The sequence below is a fragment of the Plasmodium vinckei genome (genome assembly GCF_900681995.1).
Source record: "Plasmodium vinckei vinckei genome assembly, chromosome: PVVCY_11".
Lineage (NCBI taxonomy): Eukaryota > Apicomplexa > Aconoidasida > Haemosporida > Plasmodiidae > Plasmodium > Plasmodium vinckei.
In genome coordinates, this window is record NC_051303.1 from 112,727 (window position 1) to 132,519 (window position 19,793).

The window sequence follows — 19,793 nt, forward strand, 5'->3', positions numbered from 1 at the left end:
ATTCAGGTTAAAAAAAATCCTATATCCCGATATCCAACTTTCCTTATAAAATCAAACCTCATTTCTGCATAAACAAAGTATGATTATAATTTTTCTGAATATCCATATATCACCAAAATTGGAACTGTGGATATAATATTAATTTATATTTTGTAACTTTTTCTTTGAAAAATTTTCTACAATCATTATATCTCTTCCGCTTTAGTGGCTTTATTCAAGTGACTTAAAAAATCCTGAAAAAAAAAAAAAGCATTATACAATTTTAAAAAAATGTACATTTATTAACATACATACTAGTCTGTATCCATAGTATGCCCAAACACATATATAAAGAAAGCAACAACAAAAATAACTTGGCCTTTTTTTTGCCTCACATTTATACAATCCTGTAATTTATTTATTCGATTGGTTAAGCATATCTTCTCCTTTTTCGTTTGTATATCCTCACAAACGGAGTATATAAAATCAAAAGAACTTTCTATTTCTTTCTTCTGTCAAAAGAAAATAAATTATGACTATGTTTCGAAAAATATACCCTTGTCTGTATATATCATATGATATCAAAATTATTATTACTAATATAAGTTTTCTTCTTTCTATATTTTCAAAATATATTTGTTGCTCTTTTTTAATTTCATTAATAATATTTGCTTGAATATTTATCAATACATCAGCTGTCTGATAAAAAATAAAAAAATAACAACGGTGTAGTAAATATATGTTATATATTCTCCGTATCCTACAATATTTTTTTTTCAAATTAATTTTTGTCGTCCTTACATATAACTTTTGTTCAGTGTCTAGAAATGCTTTAAGATAAAAAATTAATTTATCATGTTTCTCCGTTTCTTTTTTTTTCTAAAAAAAATAAAACAGAATAAAACAAAAATGGATATGGTCCTTTTTATGCTGTTCAAAAAAACAAAATACAATACACATTCAATTATTCTTTCCACTATTTGTTTTATAAGTTACTTCTTCATTGTCAGGTAAACATAAGTTAGATAATTTTGTCACATCCGATATATTTTTATCTTGGTTAGTATTTATATCCTCACAGTTTGACCTCATCAGTTTTTTTATTCTTTCCTTTAGTAAATTATTTTCATTATATAACTTTTTGATATAATTATTATTTTTTAATAATTGTTGATTAATGTTACTAGTAATAATAGTAGAATCATTTCTGGATATAACACATTTAGATCCTTTACTTTTTAAAATTTCTGTTTTTATTTTTTCAGAATTTTCACTCTTATACTTTGCAAACTCATTTTTTATATTTGATACTAATTGTTTGTTTTCATTTATTTCATTTTCTAAATTAGTTATTAGTATATCCTTTTCATTTATTATCTTTTTATAATTATTATTATTGTCTCTTAAGTTTTCTAAAAATTTTTTTTTTTCACATTCTTTTCTTTTTTTCTCCTTTTTAACTTTGTCTTTAGTACATATTTTTATATTAACTATTTTACACATATTTAAATAATATATATTTTTATAAAAATCTAAATTATATGTTTTTTTATTTATAAAAAAAACAAAATAAGTTCTTGTCTTTTCAAATATAAGTCTAATTAATAATTCAAAAAGATGCATATGAAAAATTATTTCTTTTTTAGAATAATTCTTTAAAATGTCTTCCTTTTCATTTTTTCGAAATTCTCTATTTTGATTATGCTTTTTTTCATAACTTTCTTTATACTTACTATTTATAGAACACTTATCACTTTTACAACTTTCATTAAAACTGTTAAATATATTTTTTCTTTTATCCAACTTTTTATTATTGTATTTCTCATGTTGCCCCATTTCTCCATTTTTAAATTTCACATTTTTTATATAAGATATCATTTTCTTTTTTAAATAAATCGGTTTTTGGCATTCTTTCGAAATGCTAAAAGGAAATATAATACTTGAATAATCATTAACACTTTTTATTGATTTTACAATTGTCTTATTAAATAAAAATAATAACGTTTTTTCATTATTATCATTATAAAAAATTTGATTCTTTTTTATATTACATTGTGGAAAATTAACTAAATAAATACAACTATTTTGATATCCCATTATAATATTGTATTTAAAAACAAAACAAATATTAATTAGATCAAAATTTTTAACCATTTTTACAAACCTTTTAGTAATATATTTCACACATTTACTTAACTCTTCCTTATTATGTATTATCTTTTTTTTTGGAAAATTTATACATCCTTTAATTTTGTTATTATTAGGATAGTCTACATATTTTTTAATAAAACATCTATGGCAAATATTCTGTCTTATCCTGTATTTACTACTACTACTACTTTTTACCATGTCAACAATTTTGTAATTTTTATATACCCATGATGATATAGATATTTTTAAATCTATAAAAAAACAAATAACGTTATAATCCTATTTCGGCATAAAACAAATCGGAATATGCATCTACATACTTTGAAACAAATACATATCACTTAAAATTGTTTATCACAAACTCGTTACATTACCTTTCTTCTTCATTCCTTCTATATAATCATATATGTCTATAATTATCCCCTGTTTATTACATATATTGTTTTTATCATTTTTTATATTTCTCTTATTATTTTCTCTTTTTCTTTTTCCACCCTTATCTATACACTCTCTCTCACAATTGTCACTTGTCTTGGTTACCTCTTCATCTTTTTTGCTTTCTACAAATTAAAACTTTTCATTTTTCTCATTCATATATTAAAAAAACATGTAAACATTTTACAAAAAAAACGATGCATATACACATTATCAAAATTGATACTCATTTATTTTACCTTTTCTTAAATATTTATTGAATATAGATCCATAAAAAAAAACATTTTTTTCATTTTTCTTAGTATCTATACCTATAAAGTTATAATTCCCCGATTTAAAAAAAGAAAAATATATATATACCTATTTATTTGTTTTCACTTTGAAAAGTATCTCATAAATGTATATGCATCCCTAGATATAACATAATAAATCCTGTTCATATTTTTGTCCATTTTTATTACCAGAATTTATGACAGTTGTATTTTCTCCATTTTCAATATTTTTTAAAATTTTTTTTAGAAACATAATATAAGATCGTGAAGTATTAAATTTATTCTCTTCATAGTTTATACATTTATTTGAATAATTTTTATAATCATCAATTTGGTCATTTTCCACATGATAACTATCTGCAATAAGCTCATCATTAGCATTCTCATTCATCTCATCTTTTTTCACATTCCTTTTCTTCCTTCTATTTAAGACATTATTTATATTCCACTCCTTTTTTACTAAAATGTCTTTCGTTTTACAATCATATTGTCCATATTGTATTGTCACATTTTTATTTGATGTCTTTTGTTTTATTATAAATTTTTTTATAACTCTCTTTTTATGATTTACATTATCTTTTGATTTACAAATATACAATAAAGTTCTTATTCTATGGTTCATTTTTTCATATTATTTATTATAAGTATTTAAAAAAAGTACATAAAAAATTTTAATGTTAGAGAAAAAAAAATTAAAAAACTTTTGAAAAACAAAAACCAAAAGTTACCAACAAACTGTATAAAGTAATAAAACAAAACATTTCAATAGTCTTATTTTTTTAAAAATACTATTAACATGAAAAAAAAAAACAAAATTGTATCTTTAAATTTGTTTTCATTCAATGTGTATCTATCATCTATTTATTATGCATGCCTATATATAGGTACACGCATTTTCAAACCTTCTTAATTTTCTGACCTTCTCAATTTAAATATGCAATTATTCGTTATGTGATCATGATTTTATTAAAAATTTTTAAAGAAATTATCAACTTATTCTACTATTTTTGTCTTATCTAATAAATACACCTCTTTAATGCGAATACTCCATCATATCATTTTCCAATTTTTGATATAAGTAGAAAAATAAAATTATTTAATTCCAAATATGTCACATATAAATAACTTTTGTTCCTCATTATAATTCGGTAATAAAGCCATAATATCATTTTTCTTACTATTTATAATTTCTTTTATACATATATTTTTTTTATATAAAGAAAAAATAAATTTATAGAATCCTATAGCATCAAAATCATTTAAGACACATAATCCTCTCTTTTTTAAACATTCATAAAAATGTAAATATTCAAAATTATATTTATAAAAAATATAACATAAAGAAGATATAATAAAAGCTCCTTCCTTATTTATATTTGATAATATTTTTTTATAAAACATATCACAAATTCTGGGATTATTTAATTCTATATTATAAAAAATATTTAATATATTATTCATATCCTTTGTATTTAAATCATATATAATATTAGGTATATAATTTATCATTTTTTTAAAAAATTCATCATAACTATGCTTTTTCAATCTTTTACTAAAAATGTTTAATAAAATAACATACGATGTTCCATTCATATTTGGAATTTGATCTTCTACATATTTTATAGACATAACATAAACCCCTAAAAAGAACCAAATTATATAAATAAAAAATTAATGTAAATATTTTACTTTCCTACTTTAACAAGCTTAAAGATATACACATTTTCTTAAAAATGAACTTACCAGTATCTTTATTATATAAATGAAAAGATTGAAGTATTAATGAAAAATCCTGACTATTTAGCAAATGAATACTCTTTTTAACTCTCATACTATATATTTGCCAAAATGATAATTTTTTAGTTATATTTTTTTCTTTATTTAATTCTGATTTTAAAACCATATTTTTATTCTCATCATTATCTGTTCCATTTTCTTCTTCTAATTTTTCAGACATTAATTTATAACTATTTTCATACTTTTTTAATTTATCATTTATATAGCTATTATTATTACAACTATTTTCTGACTGTTCAGAAATATTTTGTATCAATTCAATTGCTGTATTTCTTAACTTATTTACATCACCAAATAATAATACATTCTCATATTTCTGATTTATTTTTCTTAAAACAAAATGCTTATCCTTAAAAACACTATCACTTGTTCCACTATAAATAGGCATACACAATCGTCGTCCTACCCCTCCTCCTAATTTTTTTAAATTTAGAGACAACATATCTATATTGCATATATCTTGGCATATCCCTATTACTATGTATAATTATTAATATTTTCCCCAAACTAATAAATTACGACATCCAAAAAATATATATATCAAATAAATAATAATTTCTTTTTATATATAACCTATTTCACTCTCATTTTATCACATACTTTTGTCAAAACATATACATAGTATGGTCATATTTTTTTGTTGTGCTATTTTATTCTATCAAAAATGTAGCAATAAATTTTTATATCTTAACAGAGCTTACAAATATTGTCCCCTTTTTTTTAATATATTTTTTACAAAAAAAATTATGAATTTAGAGTGTTGTGGAGAGAAAAAACGGTTAGCAAATCTCTTGCCATGCAAAATTAAACAAAATAATAATCAATCACATTAAAATTAATTATAAATGAAATAAATATACAAATTCAGCGGTGAGTGCCATATACCTATATATATGTATGTGTGCCATTATAATGTTATAGAAAATGAAATGCAAAAAATAATGAACCAGGAATGTGCGCCTAAGTATACTTGCTAAAAAATAGAGAATGTTAGAAAAATAAAAAAAACATACCACCAAAGTAAATTCACATAAGTTGTGTATCCCCAATGAAAAAATAATATATGCTATATAATTTTTTATAATATATATATGTTCAAAAAAAAATGAAAAAAAATATAATCACCATTTAAAATAAATAAGCAAAAAGAAAAGCCATTTGCTAAACTTTAGTAAATTATCCAATTCAATAATGACAAAATGAAAAAAGTGAAAAAAAAATGGTGAACCCCACAAACAGAGATCCCTATTCCATTTTGGACGTAGAAAAAAATTCCACTCTTGAAACAGTAAAAAAAAAATTTAAAAAGCTAGCCATAATATATCACCCCGATAAATTACAATACCATTTAAATAAAGAAAAAAACAATAATCAAAATAATCAAACAAATAAAGAAACAAAACATGAAATAAGAACAGATATAGATTTTTTAACTTTGGTTTGGGCTTATGAACAAATATTAACTGATATTCAATCCAAAAAAAAGTCGGAAATATATCAAAATGCATCAATCATTAAAAAAAATGATTTAGAATATGTACAAGATGAAGATACATATTTATTTTTTTGTCGTTGTGGTGATTTTTTTATATTTAATCAAAACTTATATGATGAATACTATGTCATATATCAATGTCAAAGCTGTTCATCCTCAGTTTATTTAACTCCATAAAACGTTTTCTATTTGCACAGTAAATTGTGTAACTATCTTTTATTCAAATTAGCAACTCATATTTTACCTTTTTTAAGTTCCTCATAAATTGATAACACCAATTATTAAATTGAAGCAATAATACGACCATAACTAATAAACAAATATATTATCCCCCTTATTATTTTACACCCTACTCATATATTTAGACATTATACCATTACATAAGTACCCCAAAATTATTGTGTACCATATATATACAAAGTTAGCATTTTTTTAGTTAATATATTTAACCGAATAATATTAAAATTTTATATTATGTCTTTTTAATTATTAGTTTTTTTTTATGTGAATTAGTAAATTTTTATACTTAGTAAAATAAATTACAAAAAAAACTTGTAAAAAATTCACAAACATAAAAATGTTTTAAAATAAAAAAAATTATTTTAATTATTAACTACAATCTTAGTATCCACTATCAACATTTAGATTCTTAGAAATTTCGTTTGACGCCTTCGTCACAATTGTATGTGTTTCATACCTAAAAAATGTAAAAACATTTAATTTTTAAATAATTCCATAAGCCTAAAATATAAAAATAATACATATATACATTTACTTTAGCACACACAAGGTGCCTATTTTCACTAACATTCTATCCATGCATTTGGCTAAGCATATCTGTTCATTTTTTCCCATTTCTTCTGAAAATTTTTGTCCAAAACATTTTTCAAAACATGTTTTTTTTACTTGCTAAAAAATAAAAAGTCATAACAATATAAGACATTTAAAATGGATATTAAATATAGAAAAATTGTAGTATAAGTTAAAAACAAATCGTAATGATAATAACAACATTTTAGTTATATGCTATACATTGTTCAATATTTGGTATATCATCATTCCCAGGGCATTTTGGGCATCTTCCATGGCTTTAGGATTATCCATTCTGTGCTACTATTTATTATTTATTACTTTCCCGTCAATATAAAATAAATATATACATATATATATTTCCAATAATGTAAATTAAATGAAATAAAAATGCATTAAAAGCTTTTTATTCTTTATATTTAAAAACTTGATGCATTTTGACAAATCTTCTACTCCCTCAATTTTCGTAACATCAAATGAAAAGGCAAAAAAAAATGGTGAAATAGCACGACAAAGGAACTTAAAAAAAATGGTGATAATAATTTAAATTATAAAGAAATAACAGAATATACTAATAAAAAAATGTGGTTTTAATTAATTTAAAAAAACAAAAAAATTGAAAAAAAATTGTTTTATTAAAATTGAACAATCTACCATAACATATTATATCAAACTAAAACTTATAATTAAAAAAAAAATATATATTTCCATGCATACATACTTTAATAAAAATATATAAATAGAATATTGTGAATTATATTAACCCCACCTAGAAACACAAATAAACACACAAAATATGTTCCAATTTTTTTTAACATTTTTCATTAATTTACATATATATTTTTCCTTATTCCTTTATTTATTTACATATTTTTTTTGTTATGGGCTTTTTATAAAAGCTAGCTAAAATATTTTCATAAAATCCAAAGTATTACGAAACAAACTTTTGTAAAACAAATTTATGTTTCAATTTAATACTTTTTTATAAATTATAAACCTTAAATATATTAACAATGATATGAATATGAGCTATCAAAACTTATGTTATATTTATAGCTTGCTTGTTATATATGCAAAATGATGTTGACAACCAAATTGTGTAAGACTTTTGGGTAATTTATTATTATAAATATATAAATGAAATCAGAATTAACATTCAAACTTAAAATTAAATAATGCAAATTAAAAATAAAATATATAACTTATCAATAAATGCTTATATATTTTATATACTATTCAATTTAAATTATCTTTTCTGTTTTGGACATTCAGTAGTTGTAATAATATACACAATTTTTATATCTATCAAAATATAAATACATATTTAAGAAAAAAAAAGAGAGCTAAAATAAGCTCTTCAAAGTGTACACATCATGTAGAACGAATAAATATCTAACATTAGCAAACACGTTGAAAATTTGTTGCTTTTTTTTAATTTTTATAGATTAATAAAAATGAAGCAAACAGAATAAACTCTCAAAATTTTTTTTTTGGTATATATGCAAAAACAAAAATAAAATGAAAAAGATATAAATTTAAAACATATTCCAAAAAATGTCTTATACTTGTTCATACCATTTTCATATTGTAAAAATATGTTACTATTACAAGAATATTTATTATCTTTATTTACTTTTTTTTTTTTTTTTGATTAGTAAAATCCCTAATTAAAAAAGATCTATTTAAAAATCGAAGTTTCCAAAAACATGTAAATGCTTCAAAGTTTTCCTTAAACACCCAAAAAAGACACAAAGAAGCATTAGCTGTAAATAATAAAACAATAAAAAAAATCCCTTTATTTTCAAATGTGCATTCTATGTACCTTTTAGCAATACATTTCTATAGAAACAAATTTTATTGTCTTTATGATTTATTTCATTACATGATTCCTATTCTTTTTGTACACCTAACACAGATAAAAAAATACAGTATGACTGGAACTTCATCAGCAAAAAGGCATCATGGAATAAAAGGAAAAAAGAGAATAAGCAAAGTAACCCTAATGCCATATAAAGATATTAAGCTACCAGCAAGAAGGTTAGATTATTCACTTTTTGTAAAAGCAAAAAAAAAAGTGTAAAAAATTATACTTCCCTATAAAGTTTAATCTAATCTTTATTCCATTTTTTATAAATAAAACACAGGTGCCCCATATTAGGAAAAATGGACAATAGAAATGCTCGAAAAATATCCAAATCCGGAATAAAAACTCATAGAATACAACGAGTAAATTTTGTAAAGAGACGAATTTATTTTGAAGAAGAAGATCGTTTTGTTAAATTAAGAGTTAGTGCACGAGGATTAAAAACTATTAAAAAATATGGATTAGCATATTGTGCCAAAAAATTTAATTTAGACTTAAATAAAAAGAAATATGATGCTGGACATTCTCCACGAAAAAAAAAAAAAAAAATTAATGACGCCGATACTTTTTCACCACCAAATAATATGATAAAGGAACCCCAAACTTCAAACCCTGAAGATGAAAATGCTATAATAGAAAAATTAAAATTGAATACTCAAAATAAATAAAAAAAAAATAAGACTAACCAAAAATTTAAAACCCTTAATACATCAAATAAAATCATTTATAGTAAACAAATTTAAGTCATATGTACAGATAAACGTACAATATATATAATCATAATGTCTTAATTTAAAAAAATGTTGTTTTAAAAATATAAACGGTGAAAAAGATAGAATATACACCAACACATTGCATCCGCATGTGTTGATTTATAATGAAAAGAACAAGACGATATGCTCAGCAAAAACTTTTAAATAATATAATAAAAACGAATTTTATAATATTAACAAAAACTTAAACAAAAAGTAAAAAATATATTAACCAGATTATCGTATTCTCTCCGATTTCCATAAAAAATAATAAAAAGCATATGCATATACATAAGGATATATATACCAATTTTATTTACAAACACGACCCCTGGTATATAGACCTTTTTGAGCTACACTACAACTTCAGCTAATTTGTCTGAAGTATACCAGGAATTTTCATTTTTTCTTATAATTTCACATGAATATACTTTTATATTAATATTTAGATTTTTTTCAGCTTGTTTAATTAACTCTTTAATTTTATTGTGATCTAAATTTTCATTATTTTTTGTAATTCCAAATAGCGATGATCCACTTCCACTCATCGCTACAACATCAAACATATTTTGGCTAGCTAAAAATTCTTTTAAATTTTTTATTTTTTTAACCAAAAAAAAAGCAGGAAGTTCTAAATCATTCACAAACATATTTTGTATATCCAAATCTGGGTTAACAAAATTTTTCATGTAATGTTCTTCCCTTTTTTTCACAATTTCAATTATATTATTTTTATCGTTATTTAAATTGGGTCTTAAATTGGAAATAAATTTCTCTAACAAGCTAACCGGATTGTATTGTATTATTTTTCCATAATCTACATGTTCATAAACTGATTTTGATGATAATCCTTCATCAATTTTAAATATATATATTTTTTTTCCTGATATAATAGGGTCACAATTTACTAAATCAACTATATCATTCCCCTTTCCTGTACAATAAGCAAATCCTGAGCTACTAAAAAAACTTATGTCACTTCCTATTTCTTTTAAAAAGTTATGTTTTAATTCATTTGTTTTTAAATATTTATAAAAATGCTTTTCTAAATAATAAAAAACAGAAGCTCCATTTGATGAACCACCACCAATTCCACTAAAAATTGGTATCCTTTTTTTAATATGAATTAAAAATCGTATATTATCATTTATATTTAAATCTTCTCTATATTTTTTCAAAACTTTTATTATTATATTACTGTCATTTAATGGATAATCCATATATTCATATTTATCTGTTTCTTTTTTTTCACACATTTCTTTATTTTCCTCTTTTTCTATTGTTAGGAAGTCCCCAGATAAACATGGATATAATATCGATGATAATTTTTCTTGTTCATCTTTATTTAAAGCTTTTATAAAAATATCGTCTCCTAAGTTTATAGCTTGCATTAGTGTTGACAATTCATTAAACTTTTCTTTTTTCTTTTTTAGTCTTAAAAATAAATTAATTTTACCTGGAGAAAAAAGCTTTAAATCATACCATTTTTTTGCATTTAATATTTTTATTAGCAATTTCATTTTTTCGTTACATAATATATTCCCTCTTTTATACACATATTCATTTTCAGTATTATCATTATCATTGCCAACATTTGAATAAATTCTTTTTAAGCATTTATGACTACTATTATTCATTTTCATTATATCAGTTTTCATTCTTTTATTATTTTTATATCCAAATTCTTCATTAATTATCTTATTATATTGATTGATAAAACTATTTTTTAAATCTACCCCCTTAATGTCTTTACTATATCTTCTTACAAACTTGGTACTTTTGATAGAAACATTTTTTGATTGAACATTTGTGATAACATAATTTATAAAAATGTATAATACAAATATTATTTTTAGGCAGATTTTCATATTAATATGTATCCAAAAAATGCCAGTAACAAAAAAATGGGATAATGATCTCTATGTATATTTCAGCTGTTTCTATGAAGGTATATATATAAGCCTTTATACTAGCTTGTTATTACTTGAATATATAATCACCCTTTTCTATAACATTCTTAAGGGCTCACTGAATATCTTCTTAATTGTTCTAAAAAAAAACATTTTTTATATTCTTTTTCATTTTTTTTTTACAAAATATAAGCCCAACTATTAAATAGAGAAATATTCAGTACACAATTTTAACACAATATATTTTTACGAGCTTTATACTAATTTTCTCTTATATGTATAATATTGTTAACTTAATAAAAAAAATATTTTTTCATTTTATTCATAAGAAAATATTGTTACATATCACAATTTAAGGAAATCATATTTACCATATTCACATTCATGGAAAAATTATATAAACGTATTTTTTTTAAAATGTTTTAGCAACGGAGACTCAATTTAAGGACCCTATTAAATGACCACATTATTTTTTACTAAATTTTGAAGGATACGCACATATATTGTATATAATTATTTAAAAATAACATTTTTTCTATATTCATATTATTTTTTTTAACATATTTCATATGCATAATTTTTTGCACATTATCACTGCATATTTTATTCGTCCTAAATTTTCACTTAAATGTACACATATATATTTATATTACAAAATTAGTCTTATTTTCTATAAACCTTAAAAAACATATTAAAGAAATGAACATTGGGATAGCTTTATAATTTCATAATATTCTTAAAAGTTAACAAAAAATATATGAGACTCTCAATAACTATTGTGTGTAAAGAAGCTTATGCATTTTATAATATCTACTCTCCTTTTTTAAATATTTGCAAGCTTAATAAAAAAAAATGTGTCTTTTTTACAGTTATACATATAATATTGTATTTCCCCCATTAATGTATTAATCTATTTAAATAAAATGATTTTCCTCACAAAAAATCACATTTTCTCATTATAATTTTTAATTTGCGATTTTATTTGCCCATTTATTTATTTCCATTTTTAATTATGAACACAATCCAATTTTAGCTTTTAATTTTTTTTTTCTGTATTCCTCTTTTTTTTATCATAATTATTTGACTTATGGGATTAATTTTTAATTGTATAATATGTTTTAAGTAAAATAAAATAAAATAAAAACTATCTACTCATATATAATGTATTCACGAGGGAAGTACAAACTATTAATGGTCTCCCTCTCAATGCCAAGAAACATATATGTGCTATCCAAAAAAAACAATTTTTTAAAATACTGATATTATTAATAATCGTATGAACGTTCATGTATTTTTTATTAATATTATGACAAAGTCATGTATTTTTTTATATTTTGAGTATATTTAGCAAATTTTATATTGCTTTTTTTTTTTTTTAATTATATATTTCACTACTTATTAAATTTCAAGCAAAAGTATTAGTAAGACAGTTGTAAAGATAAAAATACATACATGAGTTTGGATAATTAAATATTCGTATCTTTATTATAAAATTGGCATTGCACATATAACAATTTTTTACAATATTTTGAATTATTTCGTGCTGGTTACATAAACCATCATAATTATGAAAGTGTGTGTATATATGCATATATAACCATATTCCTTTCTTTCTTTTTGGCAATTTCATATAAAATTTGATGTAAATGTAATAAATAATTTTTAATGTTCCTTATAAAACATTTTTATGGCATAATACCCTTTTTTTTAATTTTTCATTTGCATTTTCATACATTCGATATTTTATGAAAAATCAAAAAAAATTTTAGTCAATATGAAAACCAATAATAATACAACACATACACACAAAATTAAGACTGGCAATGTGAGAACTAATATAAATACTATGATAAATTATTCAAAAAATCAAAATACAGAAAAAAAAATAATCGAAATCATTCGAAAAAATAATGATGCAAATGCACACAGCTCTAGAAAAAAGGGAGACACAAACAACCAAAAAAATATGTATACCACTAAACTAGTCAAAAATGGAATAGTCAAATGTGAAGATGAATTAATAGATACTAATACAGTGGAAGAAAATATTAATCATATTGAAAAATCGATGAATAAATTAAATGAAATTGAAAACAAAATTATTGATAATATAAATGAATGTGATAAATTTATAGATTTTTATGAGCGATCAAAAAGTCTTTTAGATTCAAAAGATTTTGATAGTGATGTAGGAAGAGAACAAGAAATTGAACAAATTAGAAAAATCATTAAAAGGTGTTCAACCAATTTAAATAGTGAAGGTATATTTTTAACCGGGCCTAGTGGTCAAGGAAAAACATATAGTATATTTTACATTATTAAAGAAATCGAAAAAGAAAAACACCAAATGAATAATTATAACAATAATAAACATAATAAAAAAGAAACTACTCTAATATCAAATTATAAAAACATTGATTCATCTTATTTTTATGTTTCTTGTAGCAATAGTCAAAAACCATATGATATATTTGCTGATATATTACAACAAATAGTCGATAATAAAAATAAAAAAATGATTTTGAATACTGTAAAACAAAAATACAATTTAAATGGGCTAGAGGAAGTAAAAAAGCTATTTATTAATTACACTAGCAAATTTAATAATTTAAAAATAGTAATTGTTGATGAATTAGATTTTATTGCAACTAAAAATGTTAGAACAGAATTAAAAACAAAAAATAATACTAAAGGTTCTAGCGAAGATATAGTTAAGACATTATTTGAATGTGTGCAAAACCCAAAGTGTAAAATAATATTAGTAGGTATTGCAAATAGTTTAGATCTAATTAAAGATTATACACATATGAAAATTAATCAGATTATATATAAACCATATAATGAACATCAATTTATGAATATCATAAAAAACAAATTAAATACATTAGAAGATGAACTTATTAACAAAATATTTAAAGGAGTATCTTTAAATATACATCTTAGACAAATTTCAAATCAAAATGGAGATATACGATCATGTTTTGATGCTATATTAAGAGTTTTTTCTGATAAAAAATCAGATCTCGAAGATAGAAAAAAAAACCTTATTAAATTAAAGGAAGAAATTATGATGAATAAAATTTTTAATAAAAAAGAAAAAAGAAATTTATTCCTTTTGATCAATGATAAATCAGGAGATTATTCAGATGATCAGCTAACGTTAGCTTCAGATAATGACAACCTTAATTATAGTGAATACCATAATGAAATAGAATCAACAATTCGTAAAAAAAGAAAAAGAGATATGAACACTATATTAATTGATGATGATATAAAAAAGAAGGAAGTAACATCAAATAAAAAAAAAAATAACTATGAAAATTCAGTAGCTAGTTATGAAAATAGTGATATAGATAATGATTTTTATTTAGACCAGAATATAACACCTTTACCTAAAATGGGAAATATGCAAGATAAATTTAGAGATAATACAAAAAATTTGAGATTTACAGACTTTAAAAATGAATGTGAAATAGGATATGAAACGTTAAGAAAAGAAGCTATTAAAATGAATAATAATAATGAAACTATGAGTGAAATATTAATAAGAAAACATTTCAACACAAATGATAATCAATATTTTTGTTACGACGATGATTCATCACCTAAACGATATTATGAAAGTCCATTTAAAGTTTTATATAAAGACGAAGACAAATATGATGAACTAGCCAATTTTAAAAATAAAAAAGAAATATTAAATAATATTGATATAGAAAAATTATCATCTTTTGATACTATAATTAATAACCAATTAAAAAATTTAGAAAAAAAATTTCAAGACTTTACAACTGTTAATAATACAGTAATGATTTCAGATATAAAAAAAGTTACAGATAAAATACCTTTGGAAGAACATAAAGATATTTTATTTAAAATAAAAAGTCTACCATTAATACAAAAATTATGTTTATATTCTTCATGTAACTTAATAAATAATACCCATTTAAATTTTGATAATGAAAATGAACAAGACAAAAGTTACAATAATAAACTACAAAACATTGAAATTACATATTCGGATATACAAAATGGATTTAGAAATTTGTGTAATAATTTATCAGAAACTGCTTATATAAAAGATTTATTAGAAGGTAATACTATTGATCAATCTATTGAACATTTTGAAGAATTAGGTATTTTAACAAATTGTAAAAAAAATCAAAAAGTTAAAGAAAAAAAAAGTATTATTAAAGTCCCTAAAGGTTTAACTCCTAGATTTGCTAATATGCAAAAAAATAATAAATCTTTTTCATCACAAAATAAATTAAATTCAACATATTATTTTAATCTCCCTATCTCAGTTATTAAGCAAACCTTACAAGAAATATCTTCCATTCTTTCAAGCTTCGATAAAAATATATAAAAAAAATTTTTTAATTTCAAACAATTTTCATCCTATGTATCACTAAGTTTGTCTTGCGCTAGGTTCATATCTAAAATTGACGAAAAAAATTCTCAATCCATTTGTGAGACTCCGGAATTAGGTTACTCTTTTTGATACAACTTATGAATCCGCCAATTGACACTACGTCGATACCCAAACAGAAGGAAAACCAAAGTACACAGAAAAACATACCATCATCAAACTTACCATTTTAAACATTCGATAATTAAATCAGATATTCATTTTGTTAAAAACTATTTTATGTGTCTCCCTAAAAATATCGCATCTTTTTTATTCATATTTGTATTTTTTTCGTTCTATTTTTTAATCATTCAAAAGTCAGAATATAATATGTCTACCCATTTTAATCACAATTATTTTTGACTTTTTTTTATCTGACAATGCATATTACGTTAAAAATGAGTTTACTACACATAGACACATGCTTATTCTCATTCCATTTTCATATCATTTTCATTATTTGTTTATTGTTATAAATATTATTATGCTTTATTTTATTTTTTTTTTAAATTAAATTTTAAATTTGCTGCAATACTCTGATATAAGTCAAACTGGCTACGTTGTTTTTCACACCTATAAATATTATCATATAAAAAATACTAACATTATATAATAATAAGTTATTTTCAAAACTTTTAAAGATGTTAAAAACTTATGCCATTTATCAAAATTGTAATTGCCACATTATGTATTGATATGGCTATAATAAATGGACAAACAAATATTTCATAATTTCATAATTTCATTAAATTTTGAAAAAAAAATTAGCATTAATATATATTATGTTTGTTTTTAATTAAGACATATCTTTATAGTTTAAAATAAGCTAGTTGATTTAATTATTACTTTAAACATATTATAATGTACAATTTAAAAATGTATATATATAACCATAGAAAATGTCAAAATGAAAAATACCACTATTTCTACACGTTGAAAAATTAAGGCATTAATCCATTCCATTTTATAAACATCATACACACGTATGTATATAATTGAAAATACAAAAAAATATAATCTTTATAAAAATAAACAAATAATCCACAAAATTAAATTTTAAACTCCAACTTAATAAATTATGCATTCATCTCTTAAATTATCTTTAGTTGTTGAAAAGGTTGCATGCTTTTTTAGTTTTTTTTTTAAACCCTATAAAATGTTGTAACTATTCACTTTCATACTATTATCTTCAAACTTTTTTTAAAACATTTTACTACAATTTTAACTTGAAAAAAAAACATAATGATATCGTTCAATGTAGCAAAGAGTTCAAGAATATGAATAATAAAAAAGAAAATCTTCTAAAACAACATAAAAGTTCCATCATAATTACTTCCATAGTGCCATCATTTTATATATATACATTCACATACTCATATAAAATAACTTCAATTTAAATCACCCTTAACACGTTTAAATATGTTGTTAACTTTTTCTTATTTTTAAAATTTCATAGGAACCCTTCATTTATGTTATTCATTTTTTCTCGTCTTTTATTTCCCAACCTCGAATTTTTTTATATAAAGAAAAAAAAATATTTAAAGAAAATTTTACAAAATAATTAAGTTAAATGGTAGTAAAAAAATAAATGATAAATATATATCTTGTATAAAAAATTATCATCATTTTTGATATACATTATTATGAATCTAGATTTTTCTTGACAAATTATTTACTTTAAAATTGTAAAAGACATATATAAATATACAATCATAAAATATGAATATGTGTTCCCTTTTTTTTCTATATATATATAGCTATCTCAGTCTTCTTTTTTTTTTTATTTTTCTTGTTTTCCCTTTCTGATACATTTTTTTTTACAAGCTATATTATATTACATAGGCAATACTATTTGACATCCTATTGTTTTTTTTTATTTTGGAAAATATTTATAATTAAAAACCAATATTATTAAAATAGGCAACTAATTATAAGCAAAATATAAATACTCTATTTATATATATGCACACATTTTAATTGGAAATTTTGCAAAACAAAAATATAAAAGAAAAAAAAAAACAAAAAAAGAACTGTAAAAAATGGATACGGAAAAAATATTACCAATTTAAATCCATATATTTACCATTCTTTCTAAATTATACCAATTAAAGGTGAAAAAAAAAAATATAAAAATAATAGAAATAATGCAGACAATAATACAAGGGCTTTAACCAAAATATCATGTATTTTTTTTTCAAATTTTTTAAAATAAAAGTATGTAATATTCATTTTTCCGGTGAAAAAGAGTATATCAAAATTGGGGTCTTCAAAATGTGAAATATTCTCTATATATAACAAAAGTTGCTAATAACTTTAAACCATGCTACTGTATACTAGCCAATGGTGAAGTTAAATTTTATTCGCAAAGCCTGCATAAGTTTAAATAATCTTACTTTATATTCCTAACATGACATGCTTAACTTGATTCTGCTTCTTGACTATTAACCGAATTTTTATCATCATCAGAATTATCCCTATCTTTACTTTCTCTCCATTCTTTTGAATTTTCTCTTTCTTCTGTATTATCATTTCTTCGTTTTTCATCATCCCTTTCAGTATTGAATGAAATGGATTTTGAAACCATTTGTTTTCTTGATCGTTTACTTGAATTGCCACTCTCATTACTATATCTATCATTACTATGTTTTGATTTATAATCTTTTTTATTATGTTTACTATTTCTATCTCCACTTCTACTAACACTTCTATTATATCTTCTTTTGTCTCGATATCTTGGGCTATCATTTCTATAACCTCTAGATCTACGGTCTCTACTAAAACTTCGACCACGATCTCTGCTTCTATATCGATTATATCCCTTTACATAATTATTTTTTCTATCTCTATAACTATTTCCCATATTCCTATCATAACTATCTCTATATCTTATTCTTTCTCTCGATCTATCACGTCTTCTCATTTTATCACGTGAATATGAACCATATCTTGAATTCGATCTTGATGTATATCTTCTTTTTAATCTATTGTCAGGGTATTTTCTATATCCTGGTCCTCCACCTCTTTCTTTATATCTCATAACTCTAGGATCTGACCTACCTTTTTGAGCTACAAAAACCTCAATTTTATTTCCATCTATTTCACTTCCATTCATTTCTTTTAAAGCTTCTTCAGCATCTTTAGGATCATAAAATTCGACAAACCCAAACCCTCTTGGCTCTTTTGTATAATAATCTATTGGTAAATATACATCTTTAATTGCTCCAAACTTTTTAAATTTTTCTCTAACCATTGATGGTGATGTATTAAACTTTAACTTCCTTATCAACAAGGACATAGGCTGTGGTCTTTGGCTTGAATGCGGCCCCATCTTTTCTATATATCTCTTATTTAATTTATCTCTTCCTTATAATTCAAACTTACTTTACCAGATTTTTCCAAAAATTAAAAGAATTTATTATATATAATATACACAATTCAATATCATTTAATTTTAATTTAAACTGTTTTTTATTTTTTTTATCCTTGTTTTCTGCTAAATATATATACAATACATTATTATTTTCACAAACTTATATGTTAATAATATTTTTTACATTCAATATACTTTTTAAATATGTATATAAAATACATATACATTACAAATGTTCTATAAATATGATTACATATTTTAATTCCATATATTATATCAATCTTTATTTTAATTATAGCAAAAACACTTAATTTTTTTTTTATATTCTATCCTTAACTTTTTAATTACTAATAAAAAAAAATTATATAAAAAAATATGTACAAGTCATACAAACTTCTATAATAGCTATTATATTAAATTATAAATCCTTCAACTTTAAAATATTTACTATTTTTTTTAAAATTTATAATTAAAAATAAAACCACGTTTCATAGAGTATAAATATTGTAATATATTAATAAACAAAATTTAATATAATATAAAAATACCT

General features: G+C 21.8%; 8 protein-coding genes across 8 annotated transcripts; 3 read left to right on the forward strand and 5 right to left on the reverse strand.

The window, feature by feature from the left end:
- Positions 1 to 185: 185 nt before the first annotated feature.
- Positions 186 to 3,459, reverse strand: PVVCY_1100320 (conserved Plasmodium protein, unknown function; the record flags this gene model as incomplete). The annotated part of the gene is made up of 8 exons (XM_037634516.1): positions 186 to 233; positions 375 to 491; positions 577 to 678; positions 781 to 858; positions 976 to 2,381; positions 2,505 to 2,690; positions 2,805 to 2,876; positions 3,027 to 3,459. The coding sequence occupies 8 exons, from the start codon at positions 3,457 to 3,459 to the stop codon at positions 186 to 188; spliced, it is 2,442 nt and encodes an 813-aa protein (XP_037490609.1).
- Positions 3,460 to 3,929: 470 nt separating this feature from the next.
- PVVCY_1100330 (conserved Plasmodium protein, unknown function) lies at positions 3,930 to 5,076 on the reverse strand (the record flags this gene model as incomplete). Its single annotated transcript, XM_008626341.2, has 2 exons — positions 3,930 to 4,477; positions 4,581 to 5,076. 2 exons carry the CDS (start codon positions 5,074 to 5,076, stop codon positions 3,930 to 3,932), a joined length of 1,044 nt encoding a protein of 347 aa, XP_008624563.2.
- A 777-nt stretch (positions 5,077 to 5,853) lies between these two features.
- PVVCY_1100340 (DnaJ protein, putative) lies at positions 5,854 to 6,306 on the forward strand (the record flags this gene model as incomplete). The annotated part of the gene is made up of 1 exon (XM_008626340.2): positions 5,854 to 6,306. The coding sequence occupies one exon, from the start codon at positions 5,854 to 5,856 to the stop codon at positions 6,304 to 6,306; it is 453 nt and encodes a 150-aa protein (XP_008624562.1).
- A 444-nt stretch (positions 6,307 to 6,750) lies between these two features.
- On the reverse strand, positions 6,751 to 7,233 carry PVVCY_1100350 (zinc binding protein, putative; the record flags this gene model as incomplete). The annotated part of the gene is made up of 3 exons (XM_008626339.1): positions 6,751 to 6,826; positions 6,938 to 7,038; positions 7,162 to 7,233. The coding sequence occupies 3 exons, from the start codon at positions 7,231 to 7,233 to the stop codon at positions 6,751 to 6,753; spliced, it is 249 nt and encodes an 82-aa protein (XP_008624561.1).
- Positions 7,234 to 8,114: 881 nt separating this feature from the next.
- Positions 8,115 to 9,471, forward strand: PVVCY_1100360 (50S ribosomal protein L28, apicoplast, putative; the record flags this gene model as incomplete). The annotated part of the gene is made up of 5 exons (XM_008626338.1): positions 8,115 to 8,216; positions 8,384 to 8,432; positions 8,595 to 8,704; positions 8,855 to 8,976; positions 9,084 to 9,471. 5 exons carry the CDS (start codon positions 8,115 to 8,117, stop codon positions 9,469 to 9,471), a joined length of 771 nt encoding a protein of 256 aa, XP_008624560.1.
- A 437-nt stretch (positions 9,472 to 9,908) lies between these two features.
- Positions 9,909 to 11,423, reverse strand: PVVCY_1100370 (4-diphosphocytidyl-2-C-methyl-D-erythritol kinase, putative; the record flags this gene model as incomplete). Its single annotated transcript, XM_008626337.2, has 1 exon — positions 9,909 to 11,423. The coding sequence occupies one exon, from the start codon at positions 11,421 to 11,423 to the stop codon at positions 9,909 to 9,911; it is 1,515 nt and encodes a 504-aa protein (XP_008624559.2).
- Positions 11,424 to 13,239: 1,816 nt separating this feature from the next.
- Positions 13,240 to 15,831, forward strand: PVVCY_1100380 (conserved Plasmodium protein, unknown function; the record flags this gene model as incomplete). Its single annotated transcript, XM_008626336.2, has 1 exon — positions 13,240 to 15,831. One exon carries the CDS (start codon positions 13,240 to 13,242, stop codon positions 15,829 to 15,831), a length of 2,592 nt encoding a protein of 863 aa, XP_008624558.2.
- A 2,458-nt stretch (positions 15,832 to 18,289) lies between these two features.
- PVVCY_1100390 (serine/arginine-rich splicing factor 12, putative) lies at positions 18,290 to 19,201 on the reverse strand (the record flags this gene model as incomplete). The annotated part of the gene is made up of 1 exon (XM_008626335.2): positions 18,290 to 19,201. The coding sequence occupies one exon, from the start codon at positions 19,199 to 19,201 to the stop codon at positions 18,290 to 18,292; it is 912 nt and encodes a 303-aa protein (XP_008624557.1).
- Between the last annotated feature and the right edge of the window lie 592 nt (positions 19,202 to 19,793).